Source organism: Prunus dulcis, chromosome 4 (assembly GCF_902201215.1).
Source record: "Prunus dulcis chromosome 4, ALMONDv2, whole genome shotgun sequence".
Taxonomy (NCBI): Eukaryota; Viridiplantae; Streptophyta; class Magnoliopsida; order Rosales; family Rosaceae; genus Prunus; species Prunus dulcis.
Window position 1 is genome coordinate 9,870,550 of NC_047653.1, and position 16,018 is coordinate 9,886,567.

General features: G+C 35.9%; 3 protein-coding genes across 3 annotated transcripts; 1 reads left to right on the forward strand and 2 right to left on the reverse strand.

The window, feature by feature from the left end:
* Positions 1-3,290: 3,290 nt before the first annotated feature.
* On the reverse strand, positions 3,291-5,444 carry LOC117626349 (receptor-like protein 3). Its single transcript, XM_034358018.1, has one exon. The coding sequence runs from the start codon at positions 5,442-5,444 to the stop codon at positions 3,291-3,293; it is 2,154 nt and encodes a 717-aa protein (XP_034213909.1).
* Positions 5,445-8,337: 2,893 nt separating this feature from the next.
* Positions 8,338-10,518, reverse strand: LOC117625312 (receptor-like protein 3). The gene has a single exon (XM_034356893.1). The coding sequence runs from the start codon at positions 10,516-10,518 to the stop codon at positions 8,338-8,340; it is 2,181 nt and encodes a 726-aa protein (XP_034212784.1).
* Positions 10,519-13,355: 2,837 nt separating this feature from the next.
* Positions 13,356-15,602, forward strand: LOC117625313 (receptor-like protein 2). The gene has a single exon (XM_034356894.1). The coding sequence runs from the start codon at positions 13,356-13,358 to the stop codon at positions 15,600-15,602; it is 2,247 nt and encodes a 748-aa protein (XP_034212785.1).
* The last annotated feature ends 416 nt before the right edge of the window (positions 15,603-16,018 follow it).

Genomic DNA, 16,018 nt, shown 5'->3' on the forward strand with positions numbered 1-16,018 from the left:
GCGCGACAAAATATTTTGTCGTGCAAGGTTTTTGACTTTTTGTTTATTATTTCTTTTATATTAATTTTTTCAAATTTAATTGAAGTGTATGATTTTTTTTAAAATTACTTTAATTTAAATTGACATATTCAAAATAAAATTACATATAAAACTAGTGATCAAATTATCCAATAAATATATATGTATATATAATATTCAAAATGTACACATAAATTAACGAAGTACAATAATAAAATTCTAAGACCAGAACATTGTGGTGGTAATGGTAGAGGATATGTTTCGATAGCATCCTAATCCTTAACTTTAGCCGTCAAAGTCTCAACGATTCCCTACACACAAAAAAAACATGGTCAAATAACAAAACATTGGCATAATCTCCCCTAAAATTGTTATACTACAAATCCAACCCAAACTCCAATCCTCACCCTATACTCAACCCCAAACCCCACACAAACTCAAAACTAACTCCAAAAACACATATTAATGAAAAAAAAATTAAAATTTGGAGAGAATATACCTTTTGGCAAGATTCAGAGTGAGTGAGAATGAGAGGGAGAATTGAGTGTGAGAGAATTAGAGAATATAGTGAGAGAGAGATGAGAGAGTGAGAGATAGTGAAAAGAGAGATGAGAGAGTGAGGGAGAGTGAGAGATGGTGAAGAGAGAGATGAGAGATTAAGTGAGAGGAGTGAGTGTGAGAGAAAGGGTTGGATTTGGGGAGAGGGAAAGAGAGAGGAGAGGTAAGAGTAGAGAAAGACATTGAGAAAATGGTGGAGTTATTTTATTTTTAAAAATCATATCTCTTTGCGCGATGAAAAAATGTTGGTCGCACAAAGTTTTGTGCGACCAAAAAATTCCCGCGTTGTGCGACCAAAAAATTCTCATGTTCCTTTTTAGGTACCCACCCAAATTTTTAGAGTTTTGCGCGACGAAAAATATGTTGGTCACGTAAAGTTTTGCGCGACAAAAAATATTGGATTATTGGTCGCACAAAGTTTTGTGCGACGAACAATATTGGTCGCGCAAAGTCTTTAAAAAAAATTTCAAACTTTTTTTCACACGTCCCATTTTTGGTACCCGCCCAAATTTTTAGAGTTTTGCGCGACGAACTGTTGGTCGCGCAAACTTTTGAGAGACGAAAAATTGGTTCGTAGTGCAATATTGATAAAAATAATTATTATGAATAATAAAAAATAAAATAATTTTATTTTATGATTTAAAATATAAATAAGGTTAAATCTACTTAATAAATATATATACTATTCAATTTCTTAAGTGTTATACGTACAAAATAAATAAATTTAAAGCTACTTAATAAATATATATATATATACACACACACACCCCATTCAACGATCCAACTGTCAAACTTGTTTGTATATACTTCAAGATCATATACCTCAAAAATCACAAAAAACAAACATTTAGAGATCTAGTAACGGGACAAAACTTTTCAACGGTTATAAATGAAAAATCACGATTTTAAGGGCTATTTTAACTCCGATTTTGATGATTTTTTTACAGCTACACTCCTTGACCCTATATGAATACAATGACTGAATTTGATCTTCAATTTAAAATATTTACACTAGTGGATACCACAAAAATCTTACGTTATATTTAACGAAAGTATAAATAAACTCTTAATTGTTAGTGAATATATTGTTTTGATGGCATACGCATGCTACGAAACTAGTTTCAGCGATCCAACCGTCAAACTTGTTTGTTTATACTCCGAGATCATATAAGCCAAAAATCGAAAAAAATAAACATTCAGAGATCAAGTAATTGGATAAAACTTTTCGACGGTTATAAATGAAAAATCACGATTTAACAGTTATTTTAACTCCGATTTTGATGATTTTTCCTTGACCCTATATGAATACAATGACTGAAAGATATTTACACTAGTGGATACCACAAAATCTTATGTTATATTTAAAGAAAGTATAAATAAACTCTTAATTGTTAGTGAATATATTGTTTTGATGGTATACGCATTCTACGAAACTAGTTCCAACGATCCAACAGTCAAACTTGTTTGTTTATACTTCGAGATCATATACGCCAAAAATCGAAAAAAAATAAACATTAAGAGATCAAGTAATGGGACAAAACTTTTCAACGGTTATAAACGAAAAATCACGATTTAATAGTTATTTCAATTTCGATTTTGATTATTTTTTTATAGCTACACTCCTTAACCCTATATGAATGCAATGAACTAATTCGATCGTCAATTTAAAATATATACTTTCTAACAAAAACCCAATCCGAACTACAATAATATATTTTTATTACAAAAAACCGATCCAAACTAAAACAATAAATTTAAAGCTACTTAATAAATAAAAATAAAAATATATATATAGTTTAATTTCTTACTTGTTATGCATACAAAATAAAAAAAAACAAAAATAAATTGGTTTAGGCGACAAATATTTGGATTACGTCATGCAAATATTTTTAAAAATAATTTTTTATTTTTATTTATTTTTGTAAAGACTTTGCGCGACGAAACACACTTCGTCGCTTAAGACTTTGTGCAACAAAGTTTATTGTTTCGTTGTGCAAACCTTTGCGTGACGAAAAAAATGTTGGTCGCTCAAATTTTTGTGCAACAAATTTATTGTTTCGTCGCGCAAAGTCACTTTGAGCGACAATAATTTGTTGTCGCGCAAAAGTTTGTTGCGCAAAGAGGCTTTGTGCAGCGATGTGTATTTCGTTGAGCAAAATTTAGTCGTGTAAGACTTTGAGTGACGAAGTTTTGAATTTCGTTGCGCAAAGTAACTTTGAAAGAAGAATTTTTTTTCGTTGTGCAAAATTTGATCGCGCAAGGGATTTTTTTAAACTAGTGTGTGTGGTGTTGCTGAAATGGACGGTCAGTAGAAAAAAAGGTCCTTCACACGTTTAAGAGAGATTTCCATTAGTGAGTTTGAAGAGGGGGCCACCATGAGAGAGGGATAAGACCTCCTTTTAAAGTCCACAATGATTCCAATGAACAGACTCTTAAGTTGTCATGATTTTTCTTTGAAAATGATAATGGACATTTCACATTTGGTGAAGTTGTATTTGTTACTTGCAAAGGTAGCGTGTCCAAAAGAGAAGAATTATATGAACCAACTGTACCTTATTATTACATCACGAACACAAAAGAAAAGCAAACTGAAAATGTAAAATAAAAGCCACAATAATATATATATATCCAGCCTCTAACCCTTCTTTTCATCGTGGGGATGCTCACAGTTATATCGCATGGAGCCAATTTTGCACATTGTCCATGAATCAAAACTATGCATACCTCCATCTCTTGTTAAAAATTAAATAACCAAAAACTCCCCAAAATCCCACTGTAAACCCTAGCACAACAGAAGAAATGTAAAACCATGGAAGTTGATGCCCATTCCCCTCATCTTTGTTGTTGTTATTATTATCTTCATCAATGACCTTATTTGGTCGACCACACTCATTTGGAAGTGGGGGACCACAAAGATTGGGATTACCCTCAAAGGCAGAATCATCGAAGCTTTGGAGCTGGGTGCTTGTTGGTATTGGTCCTTGGAGATTATTGTATGAGACATTAAATTCTTTCAAAAAATTAAGGCTCTCCAATGACGATGGGATTATTCCAGACAAGTGATTCATTGAGAGGTTCAAAACCTCTAAATTTTTTAGATTAGATATTTGGTCTGGAATGATGCCGGAGAAGTTGTTGTGGCCAAGACGCAACATGCGGAGACGCTGTAGTTGGCTGATCTCATTAGGTATCTCACCACCAATGTTATTTTCAGATAGGTCTATCATTGCTGGATAGGAAGACAATTTCGACGATAGATAATAATTTGGGTTTGCGATTATAGGGCCCAAGAAGAAAGGCAATTCAAATTCATAGCTAGTGTCGTCTTGAGATGCTTCGGAAACCAACCTTGGTAGTCTGCAAAGTTGCTTTGGAAATTCACCAGAAATTTGGTTCTTTCGCAAGCTTACATGATACAGTCTAGGAAGAGCCCCTAACCAGCTTGGAATTGGCCCTGTGATTTGATTACTACCCAGAAGCAAGATCTCTAGCTTGTTGAGCTTTGACAACCATATAGGTATTTGACCCGTGAGCTGGCATTCAGCGAAACTCAATGCTCGAAGATTTTGGAATCCCTCAATGTCAGCCATGTCATCATCACCTGGCATTCCCTCACCTTTAAAGGAACCAGTGAGTAGGAGTGTGTGAAGACTTTTGCAACTCATTAATATCTTCATTGCCCCTGTGATGTTGGTGAATCGATTGAACCCAAGCGAGAGGAAGGACAAAGATTTCAATGAAAGAATATCAACTTGTATTTGTCCCTCTAGACGATTGCTGCTCAATCGAATGGCTTTTAGGGACCGACATGAGTATAGACTTATTGGGAACGTACCAGTGAAGTTATTGAGTCTTATGTCAAGTTTAGTAAGTTGACTAAGTCTGGAGAAATCAAGAATGGAGATATCTCCTTCCAAGTTGTTGGATTGCACATGTAGTTCTACAAGGTTTGTACAATTCATCAAAGATGGGGGCAAAGAACCTTCTAAATAGTTGAAATCAAGGTTCACATATTTCAACTTGGAGAGCTTCCCAAAATTGAGAGGAAGCTTGCTGCCAAGATGATTGAAGAAGAGGTTGAGGATTGCAAGGTTGGTGAGGTTGACAATTTTATCACTAATGGCTCCATATAGCGAACTGAGAGGTAATGAAATTTCTTCAAGTTTAGTAGCATTATAGATATCTTCTGGGAGTAGTCCTGAGAGGTTATTGCGACCAGCCCGAAAAACCAGCAGTTCGGAACAGTCCCCTAGTCCAGGAGCAAGGTTGCCACTGAATTCATTGGAAGAAAAATCCAATAGCCTAAGGAAGGGAGAAGAATGTTTGAGACAAATTGAGGATGGGATATACCCTGTGAAGGTATTGTTGCTGACATTGAAACTAGTCAATTTGCTAGCGTGGTGGAAGAATGAAGATGGAATTGCACCATGGAAGTGATTGCTAGAGAAGTCTAGTTTCTGGATATTGCTGGATGGTAGAGAAAATGGTAGCTCTCCAGAAAGAAGGTTATAGCTCAAATCAAGGATCTCAAGACGATTCAAGGTCACAAAGAATTGAGTGTCAAGTGAACCAAAAAGTGAATTATGCGAGAGATTCAAGTGGGTGAGATGTGTGAGATTTGCAAGTGATGAGGGAAACATACCTCCTTCCAGCCCTTTGGAGGGTAGGAGCAAATGGGTGACCCTACTATCTTGATCACAGGCGATGCCCTTCCATTGACAACAATTATCAGAGGTCCAATTGAAGGAAAGAGAAGATAAAGTTAGGATAAAGGACATGAGAGAGCTGCGATCAGTTTGGTTGCATGCATGAATATGTGTGGACATAATGGAAGAGAAAAATAAGAAGAGAAGGAAGCCATATGCCATTGGGTTGTAAGGCTGCTGCAGTACTAGCAAGTCTTTTCGTGTATTTACATTACCCACAGGTTTGATAGATATATAGGAGCAAATAGAGACATAATTTCTTTTTTTTCTTTTAGCTTTAGATTATTGACCCTGCATTAACCATAACGACACAACACAAAGCGAATATTTTGAAGTCTATAGTGATTGGGACTCCAAAGTCAATGTCAGTGGACCATGCGTGGTTGCAGTCCTTTCACTCTCATGAAGCAATCCCACATTTAAAAAATGAAGAAGATGGGCTTAAATTTCATCTTTGATTTTGATGGGTTCACACCAACCATGTTAAAAGTCCAAGTGCCAAGTTGTTTTCTAAGAAAAGTTGGGCATTCTTTCCAAGTTGTTTACCCCACATGAAGGAAACTACATCTACATTAGCAGACATGCAGCACTCATTCGAGAGAAGCCTCTTCTACACGGCAATTAAAAAAAGAATAACAGAGAATTGAGTTGTGAAGGGAATGTTAAAATTGGTAACAGTGAAGCCAGAATTTTAAGACAAGGCATGATTGTTACAGTGCTACTCATGCCTTATCTCAACATTACATTGACGTTCTATTCATGTTAAAACTGCCGGAGAAGCAGTTTGGTCTCTAGAACAATATAAATAATATTTGTAAAACAAAAACCCAAAAGATATATTTATGCTGTTTGGTCTTCCGTGCTTTTACTGGGTTTGGTGCCATGCGGGGAAGGGGGAAGCCACCACTAGTGTGGTGGGAACCATAGTCTGAAATATTGATAATATCGAGGAAATATCGAGGATATTTCGGTTTTTTCGAATCACGGATATTTCGGAACATATCCATGTACATATCGTATAAATATCGACAATATCGACGATAATATCGGAAAATATCGATGTCGATAATTTCGCTCACATTTCAGCAATATTTTGTCAAAATATCGGTGTAATATCGCTAAAATATCGAAAATATCGAAAATATCGATGTGAAGGAAAAAAAAAAGTTTTTTTTTTTTTTAAAAAAAAAGGGAAAAAGGGGAGAAAAAAGCACAAAGGGGATATGAACCCCTCCCATTTTACTCCTCCAACACCTTAAACACCATATCACTTATGTTTTTGTGATAATATGCTAAAATATTTATATTTATATGGGTGGTATGTTAACAATTACATGCAAAACTATTTTGGGGATTTATCATTTGATGACTACTCTTCACAATACACTTATTCTACACATAGAGATGATGAAGATAGTGAAAAATTTGAACCTCGTAGGAACTCTATGTGGTACTAAGTCACTCATATATCTTACCATGCAATGTATAAAGTGTAAAATATTATAGTAAATCATTATATATAAATGATTACGGTGTATTTAATCTTTTTTCATTAATTATTACATATTTTTTACACTCATAGTGTTTGCCCGCTTGCTGTATAATCAACTTAAAATTAGTTAAATCCATCATGCAATGCATTTCCTTCTAATTTTTTGTGATAAACTCATAGATAATTGACTAAATAAACATTCTCCAAAGTTTCAATGAAAATTTCCAAGTTTTTCTTACAATTTCCGTGGTTTTTATTCAATTTTTATCGATATCGATAATATCCGATATTTCCATCGAAATTTCCATATTTTTGGACTACCGATATTTCCGATATCATCGATATTTTAGACCTTGATGGGAACCCATTGGCTTGAGATTATTGACGTAGCATTAACCGGTCAAAGAGAGATTTTAAAAGGAAATAAAGACTTATCGCACTCTCGGATAATAAAATCAACAAAATGCTGCTCCCGAGCGTGAGGTTTATTCTAAAAAAGTTATTTTTTTCGCCCACAAAACTTGAATGCCATCATTGTGTGGCCAATAGTAGTACATGGCTTTTAACTAATGTAGACCGCATTAGTTGAGAGGACCAGACCTCCTTATTTCATAGTTGTTATTACTATCAAGTGTCTTACATATTCAAAATATCTAAGGCAAAATATCAAGTGTCTTACATATTCCAAACACTAATCTCTAACTGACAAAAAAAAAAGAAAAAAAAAAGAAAGAGAAAATAGATTATGAGAACAAACTGTACCTTACATAAGGAAAACAAGAAAAAAAAAAAAAAAAAAACAACAGCCCGAACACTTGGAACTGTAAAATGTATTGGAAACTATTTTCTCTGCAACAGTAGTCTTGACCGTTGTTTGGATTGGCAAGTACTAGTCTTGGATTGTGCACAATGCAGACCATATTGCTTTATTGTATCCACAAGTCTCATTTGCATATTGACTTTGCACACTGGTTATGAGGGAGCGCTAATTATCTTTTTTTTCTTCATATAGCCGTAGCCGCAGACACTTTTTTATACCCTATACAAGTTATGCACTTGTACCAATAAAATATGATATGATATCAAATTCACATTAGAATTACCAATAATACAGTTTCTCTCATTTTACTTTGAGACAAGATTTAATATCTCAAAATATTTAGCCTGAACTGTTCTGAAATTTTTGTCTAAGAAAGTCATCTGTACTTGTGCTAAAATTCTGTGAAATACAAAAACCAGCATTCGGATGGAACCTTGCCGATAGTTTAATTTCAGAGATAAAGAAAATATTATTGTATTGTCCTCCTGTCAAATTAATAAGTTCGTTTCACTCAATTCTTTGCATCCATAAACATATGTAGCTGAAGTATTTTTTCCTTGCTTTGCTTTCATAAACATACTATTCAGTTGATATAGCATTCATGGTAGCGTGAAGAGATCGCATCAGAAAAAGAAGACATAATTATAAGGATAAACTGTGCCTTACCACATCAGTAACACAAAAGAAAAGAAAGAAACATAAGCAAACAAAAAATGTAAAACAAAAACTACAATAATATAGAATTAGCCTCTAAGCCTTCTGTTCATCGTGTCGATGAATTGAAAATATGTGTATCTCCATGTCTTGTTAATAACTAAAGAACCACAGACTCCCCAAAATCCCACGATGAATCCCAATGCAGCGAAAATATAAAACCATGGAAGTTGATGAAGCCAATTGTCACTGTCTTTGTTGTTCTTGTTATCTTCATCAATGCCCTTATTTGGTCCGCACTTGTTTGGAAGCGGAGCACCACAAAGTTTTGGATTCCCCTCAAAGGAAGAAGTGTTGAAGCTTTGGATTTGCGTGCTTGTTGGTATTGGTCCTTGGAGATTATTGCATGAGACATCAAACCTTTTCAAAAAATTAAGGCTCACCAAAGACGATGGGATTTTTCCAGACAAATGATTCATGGAGAGGTTCAAAACCTCTAAATCTTTTAGGTTAGATATTTGGTCTGGAATGACGCCGGCGAAGTTGTTGGAGTTAAGATACAATTCGCGGAGAAGCTGTAATTGGCTGATCTCAGTAGGTATATCTCCATAAATGTTATTGTGAGATAGGTCTATCAATCCTGGAAAGTAAGACAATCTGCGCGGTGGATAAGTTTGTCGTCTACCTGTGATTTTGAAGAGAGGCAATTCAAATTCATATTGGTCTACTTGAGATGCAACAGGTCCATAAACCAAACTTGGTAGTCTACAAAGTTGCTTTGGAAATTCACCTGAAATTCGATTGTATGACAAGTTGATATAAAACAGTCTAGGAAGAGTTCCTAGCCAACTTGGAATTCGCCCTGTGATTTGATTAAAATTTAGACTCAAGAGCTCTAGATTTTTTAGCTTTGATAACCACACAGGTATTTGACCAGTGAGGTCACAATAGGCCAAACTCAACATCCAAAGATTTTGGAATCCATCAAAATCAACCATGTCATCATCAGAAGGCATTCCCTCACCTACGAAGGAACCAGTAAGCAAGAGTGTGTGAAGACTTTCGCTACTCATTAATATCTTCATTGCCCCTGTGAGGTTGGTGAATCGATTGTAACCAAGCGAGAGGAAGGATAAGGATTTCAATGAAAGAATCTCGGCTTGTATTTGTCCTTCTAGATGATTTCTTGTCAATCCAATGGCTTTTAGGGACCTACATGAGTAAAGGCTTGTTGGCAACGTACCAGTGAAGCTATTCACCCTTAAGTCAAGTTTTGTGAGTTGACTAAGTCTGTAGAAATCAAGCATGGAGATATCTCCTTCCAAGTTGTTGAATCCCAAATGTAGTTCTATAAGGTTTGTGCAATTCATCAAAGATGGGGGCAAAGCACCTTCTAAATTGTTGAAATCAAGGTTCACAAACTTCAACTTGGAGAGCTTCCCCAAATTGAAAGGAAGCTCGCTGCTCAATTCATTAATGTAGAGGTCAAGGATTGCAAGGTTGGTGAGGTTGACAATTTTTTCACTAATGGCTCCACGTAGTGAATTGAGAGGTATTGCAATTTCTTCAAGTGTGGTAGCATTATAGATATCTTCTGGAAGTAAACCTGAAAGGTTATTGTGACCAGCACGAAAAACCTCAAGTTTGGAACACTCCCCTAGCCCAAGAGCAAGGTTGCCACTGAATTCATTGGAAGAAAAATCCAATAGCCTAACAAAGGGAGAAGAATGGAGACAAATAGAGGATGGGACATACCCTGTGAAAGTATTGTTGCTGACATTGAAACTAGTCAAGTTGCTTGCTCGTTGGAAGATTGAAGATGGAATTGAACCATGAAAGTGATTACTGGACAAATCGACTGTCCGTATATTGCTGGATAGTAGAGAAAATGGTAGCTCTCCAGAAAGAAGATTATAGCTCAAGTCAAGGAACTCGAGTCGATTCAAAGACAAGAAGAACTGAGTTTCAAGTGAACCATATAGTGAATTGTGGGAAAGGTTCAAGTGGGTGAGATGTGTGAGATTTCCAAGTGAAGGAGAGATACCTCCTTTGATCCCTTTGAAAGGCAAGAGCAAATGGGTGACCCAACCATCTTGATTACAAGTGATGCCCTTCCAACAACAGCAATCAATGGATATCCAATTTAAAGGAGGAGAAGATAGAGTGGAGGCAAAGGATATGAGGGAGCTTCGTTCAGTTTGTTTGCAGGCATGAATATTTGTAGATATAATGTAAGAGAATAAGAGGAAGAGAAGGAAGCTATGAGCCATTAAGTTATAAGGCTGCAATAGCATGTTGATTTGTGTATGTTTATATGCTAGTGCCGTTGCTCACAGGTTTGTATATATATACGATGCTTGAAAACGATATGTAAGCATCACTGGAAATTGAGAAGTCGGCAAACAACAGCTGCAAGTTGCAAATTATATATTCAAAGAGAAGACCTCACCGGGTTTTAAGAGGCGGCCACCGGGAGAGGACTTGAGCAAATTATTGATATTTTGTCTTGAAAATTTGGAACGTTACATTGCTAGTCAAGCCTGATCTCATCATTACATTGGCCTCCCATTCACAAGTCTCGGACCAAACAGATCAACTATAGTTGATTTTTAGTACACAACGCTATATGAAGCACAAGACAAAAAGGCATGAAACATATAACATACCTAAGACAAAGTTTATATATTTAATCCATAATGTTTTACATGAAATAGATTACAATCTACCCTGACATGTTTTCATGTTCTGAAACCGTAGCAAATATAATGGCTTCATTATCAATGCCATCAAATATATATATAATCATGTAATCTCCCATCCAATTTCGCAATAAATTCTTCAAAACTTTCATTACTAAAATGCTCTTTCGATGATGGCAGTAACAACTAGTAAAATCAATGCTAATGTTACACCGGAGTTCGATTCACGTAAAAGACAATCTTGAAAGGTAACCCAATATAATACTCCCCCTTTTTCCTCCCTATCAAATGACAAAAATAAAATAGAAAAGATCAAATTGTAAAAAGTAGTATAAAAATTAAAGTTGAAAATTTATTACGTACAGGACCAGGAAAATTTCTTTAAAGAACAGAGTCATATGCAAATACGACCTAGGTAGCCCATGGCTGGAGATGAGTTTTGTATTATTTTAGGGCTATATTTGGCTCATGACTAGAGATGGCTTAACAACCTCATAATTTGGGGGATTTATTGTAGTTGATCCTAAAATAAATAATAAATAAAGAAACAGTAGTTGAAGAAAGAGAAATGCATAAAATGGAATCAAATAGCTTCCACATAGAACTTAACATTTCTTTTGAAGATGCTGTTAGTTGAAAACGGAATAGTTATGCCAATTTCACCAACTATGCATTTATTGATTTGAACTGCCCCCCTCAGATCAAAATGCCTTCATACTTAGCAGTATTTTTCCTCACATTTTCAAGGGCTCAATCGACAGTGGCTTTAATGAAGATTTCAGCCATTTTATTTCGTTTATTTTAGCTTGAGATTTTTTATTTTTTTTTTTTGGGTCTGAAGCTTGAGATTATTGACGCAAAGCAAAAGACCTTGTTATTTTGAAGTCTATAGACCATAGTGATTGGGCGTCCAAAGTCAATGTGATGGGATTGCATATAATATCAGTCAAGTATATCATGTGTGGTTGCAGACGTTTCACTTTCATGAAGCGATTCCGTATTTGAAAAATGAAGAAGATTTGCTGAAATTTCATCTTTGATTTTGAATTCATTCGAAATTTCTTTTAGCTTGAAAATGATTTATCATTAAAGGCAAAACATAACTCCAAACTGAGAAATTGGCAAACAACTATAACCATACGATACAGATTCTTCAAATCCACTCTATATCTATACGTTGAAGAGGAAATAAAAACTTCGCCCCACTCTCGGATAGTGAAATCACCAAATGCTGCTCCACACTGAGTGTGAGATTTATTCTAAAAAAAGGTTTTTTTCGTCCATAAAATTTGAATACGAATTTGATCTAGCACAATGCCATCATTGTATGGCCAATTGTAGGACATGGCTTTCAACTAATGTAGCTAAATTGTAAACCGCATTAAGTCTAAAGAGGGCCACGATGAGAGGACCAGACCCCCTTATTTCATAGCGTTACTATCAAGTGTGTTACTATTCAAATTATCCAAGGGAAATATCATCAAGTGTCTTACTATTCAAATTATCTAAGGAAAATATCAAGTGTACCTTACATATTCCAAACACTACTCTCAGATTGACAAAAAAAGAAAAAGAAAGAGAAAGATTATGAGAACAAACTGTGTGCCTTACATAAGGAAAACATCAAAAAATACAAAATATAAAGTACATTCTACCCTTTGGAAACTAGTTCCTCTGACAAAATATAAATTACATTTAACCATGTCATCATCAGATTCACAACGACAACTTAAACCCAAAACAACTTCTTTAGAACATCCAAAAACAACAGAAAGAAGAAGTAGAAATTACGTATTCCCAGATCAGTATGAATAATAGCAACATTCAACTTTGGGCATAGATAATTTCTACGTCTTCTTATTCTTTCTATTGTTGCTGAAGATTGCAGTATAGGAGTTGTTTAGTGTTTAAGCTGTATTTATGAACTGGATGTGACCTCTAGCATAGGTAGATACCGTGAAACATCAGGCATTATATGAATTGGGCATTGGTAGATTCGAGAAATATCAGGCTGTATATATGAATTGGATGTGACTAAACATTTTGAGATGTTAAGTCTTGTCTTAATATACAGTTAGGTCATATTGGGATTCTTACGTGTTCGTCACTTAGAGGGTTGTATGAGGTTGCTTTTACCAATATGACCATGTACAGTTAGGACATACACGCCGTATTAAATAACATCAAAAGACTTTGAGAACTTTGTAGTCCTGCTGGCCCCCCTCTTAAGACTCAATGAGGTCTTCTATTTGGATTCATTAATGCAAATCTATCTTCGATATCAATAATTTGCATTGTGTGGTTGTTGTTTGCCGACTTCTCAATTTGCATTCATGTTATATATATATTCAAATCTGTGAGCAACGGCACATACACAAAGCAACATGCAAGTGCAGCCTTACAACCTAATGGCTCATGCCTTCATTCTCTTCCTCTTATTCTCTTGCATTACATCTATGAATATTCACGCATGCAAACACTCTGAACGCAGCTCCCTCCTGTCCTTTGCCTCCGCTGTATCTGCTCCTCCTTCAAATTGGACATCCCTTGATTGCTGTCATTGGAAGGGCATCGCTTGTAATCAAGATGGTTGGGTCACCCATTTGCTCTTGCCTTCCAAAGGGCTCAAAGGAGGTCTCTCTCCATCTTCACTTGGAAATCTCACACATCTCACCCACTTGAACCTATCACATAATTCACTTCTTGGTTCACTTGAAACCAAACTCTTCTTGTCATTGAATCGTCTTGAGATCCTTGATTTGAGCTATAACCTTCTTTCTGGAGAGCTGCCATTTTCTCTACCATCCAGCAATATCCGGACAGTAGATTTGTCCAGCAATCAGTTCTTTGGTGCAATTCCATCTTCATTCTTCCAACAAGCAAGCAACTTGACTAGTTTCAATGTCAGCAACAATACCTTCACAGGGTATGCCCCATCCTCTATTTGTCTCCATTCTTCTCCCTTCCTTAGGCTATTGGATTTTTCTTCCAATCAATTCAATGGCAACCTTGCTCCTGGACTGGGGAAGTGTTCCGAACTGCAGGTTTTTCGTGCAGGTCACAATAACCTCTCAGGATTATTTCCAGAAGATATTTATAATGCTACCAAACTTGAAGAAATTTCATTACCTCTCAATTCACTACATGGAGAAATTAGTGACAAAATTGTCAACCTCACCAACCTTGCAATCCTTGATCTCTACATTAATCAATTGAGCGGCAAGCTTCCTCTCAATTTAGGGAAGCTTTCCAAGTTGAAGTTTGTGACCCTTGATTTCAACAATTTAGAAGGTGCTTTGCCCCCATCTTTGATGAATTGCACAAACCTTGTAGAACTACGTTTGGGATCGAACAACTTGGAAGGAGATATCTCCATTCTTGATTTCTCCAGACTTAACCAACTTGCAAAACTTGACCTAAGAGTTAACAACTTCACTGGTACGTTTCCCGTAAGCCTTTACTCTTGTAGGTCCCTAAAAGCCATTCGATTGACTGGAAATAATCTAGTGGGACAAATACAAGCTCAGATTCTTTCACTGAAATCCTTGTCCTTCCTTTCGCTTGGTTTCAACCAATTCACCAATCTCACGGGGGCAATGAAGATACTGATGAGTTGCAAAAGTCTTCATGCACTCATGCTTAGTGGTTCCTTTAAAGGTGAGGAAATGCCAGCTGATGATGACATGGTTGATTTTGACGGATTTCAAAATCTTCGGGTATTGTGTTTGGTTGAAAGTCGCCTCACTGGTCAACTACCTGTGTGGTTATCAGAGCTCCATAATCTAGAGATTTTGCTTCTAAGTGGTAATGAAATAACAGGGCCAATTCCAAGTTGGTTGGGGACTCTTCCTAGACTGTTTTACATCAACTTGTCAGAAAACCGATTTTCAGGTGAATTTCCAAAGCAACTTTGTAGACTACCAAGGTTGGTATATGAACCTAATATTACATCTCAAGTGGACAACACTAGTTATGAATATGAATTGCCTTTCTATTTTGGCCCAGTCGTCAGAAACCCAAATTATTATTTGTCATCCAAAATTTCTTCCTACCCAGCAACAATAGACTTATCTAACAATAACATTGTTGGTGACATACCTATTGAGGTCAGCCAATTGCAGCTTCTCCATGGGTTGGTTCTTCACGCCAACAACTTATCCGGCATCATTCCAGACCAAATATCTAACCTAAAAAATTTAGAGGTTTTGAACCTCTCCATGAATCACTTGTCTGGAATAATCCCATCATCATTGGCGAGCCTTACTTTCTTGAAAGAATTTAATGTCTCATACAATAATCTCCAAGGACCAATACCAACAAGCACTCAGCTCCAAAGCTTCAACGCTTCTGCCTTTGAGGGGAATCCAAAACTTTGTGGTGCACCACTTCCAAATAAGTGTGATCGACCAAATAAAGGCATTGATGAAGATAACAAGAGGAACAACAAAGGCATGGGCAATGGGCTTCATCAACTTCCGTGGTTTTATATTTCTTCTATTGTGCTAGGGTTCATAGTGGGATTTTGGGGAGTGTGTGGTTCTTTAATTATTAACAAGAGATGGAGATATGCGTATTTTCGATTCATATACAATGTACAAGATAGGGTCTATGTGATGATAACAGTGCGCATCAACATGATAAAGAGAAAGCCTTAGAGGCTATTATTGTACTTTTTATTTATTATTTATTATTTGCGTTTCTTTTTTGCGTTCCTAATACGGCACAGTTTGTCCTTATAATTACATCTTCTTTTTTGATGCAGTTTCTTTCACGCTACCTTTTGCAAGCAACAATAAAGACGGATTTTGGCTGTCCAAAGTCATGAATACTATATCAAATGAATACAAAAATGGGTAGTCAAAATTTAATGCAGCACATACTTGTGAAACCAAAACAAGCAACAAATACAACTGATCAGCTACAGATCTGGCTGTCCAGGTCTGTGCAAATGCTTATGGAAGCAAATATTTGAGTGAAATGAATTAATTTCAAAGGAGGACAATGCAATTATCTTCTTTAATTAATCTATGACAATCTTCCAAGTTTTTTGAATGTAGTGGTTGCCTTCCAC

Bases quoted from the DNA above. Each gene is read 5' to 3' on its own strand.
- LOC117625312 (XM_034356893.1), bottom strand. From the start codon at position 10,518: ATGGCTCATAGCTTCCTTCTCTTCCTCTTATTCTCTTACATTATATCT.
- LOC117626349 (XM_034358018.1), bottom strand. From the start codon at position 5,444: ATGGCATATGGCTTCCTTCTCTTCTTATTTTTCTCTTCCATTATGTCC.
- LOC117625313 (XM_034356894.1), top strand. From the start codon at position 13,356: ATGGCTCATGCCTTCATTCTCTTCCTCTTATTCTCTTGCATTACATCT.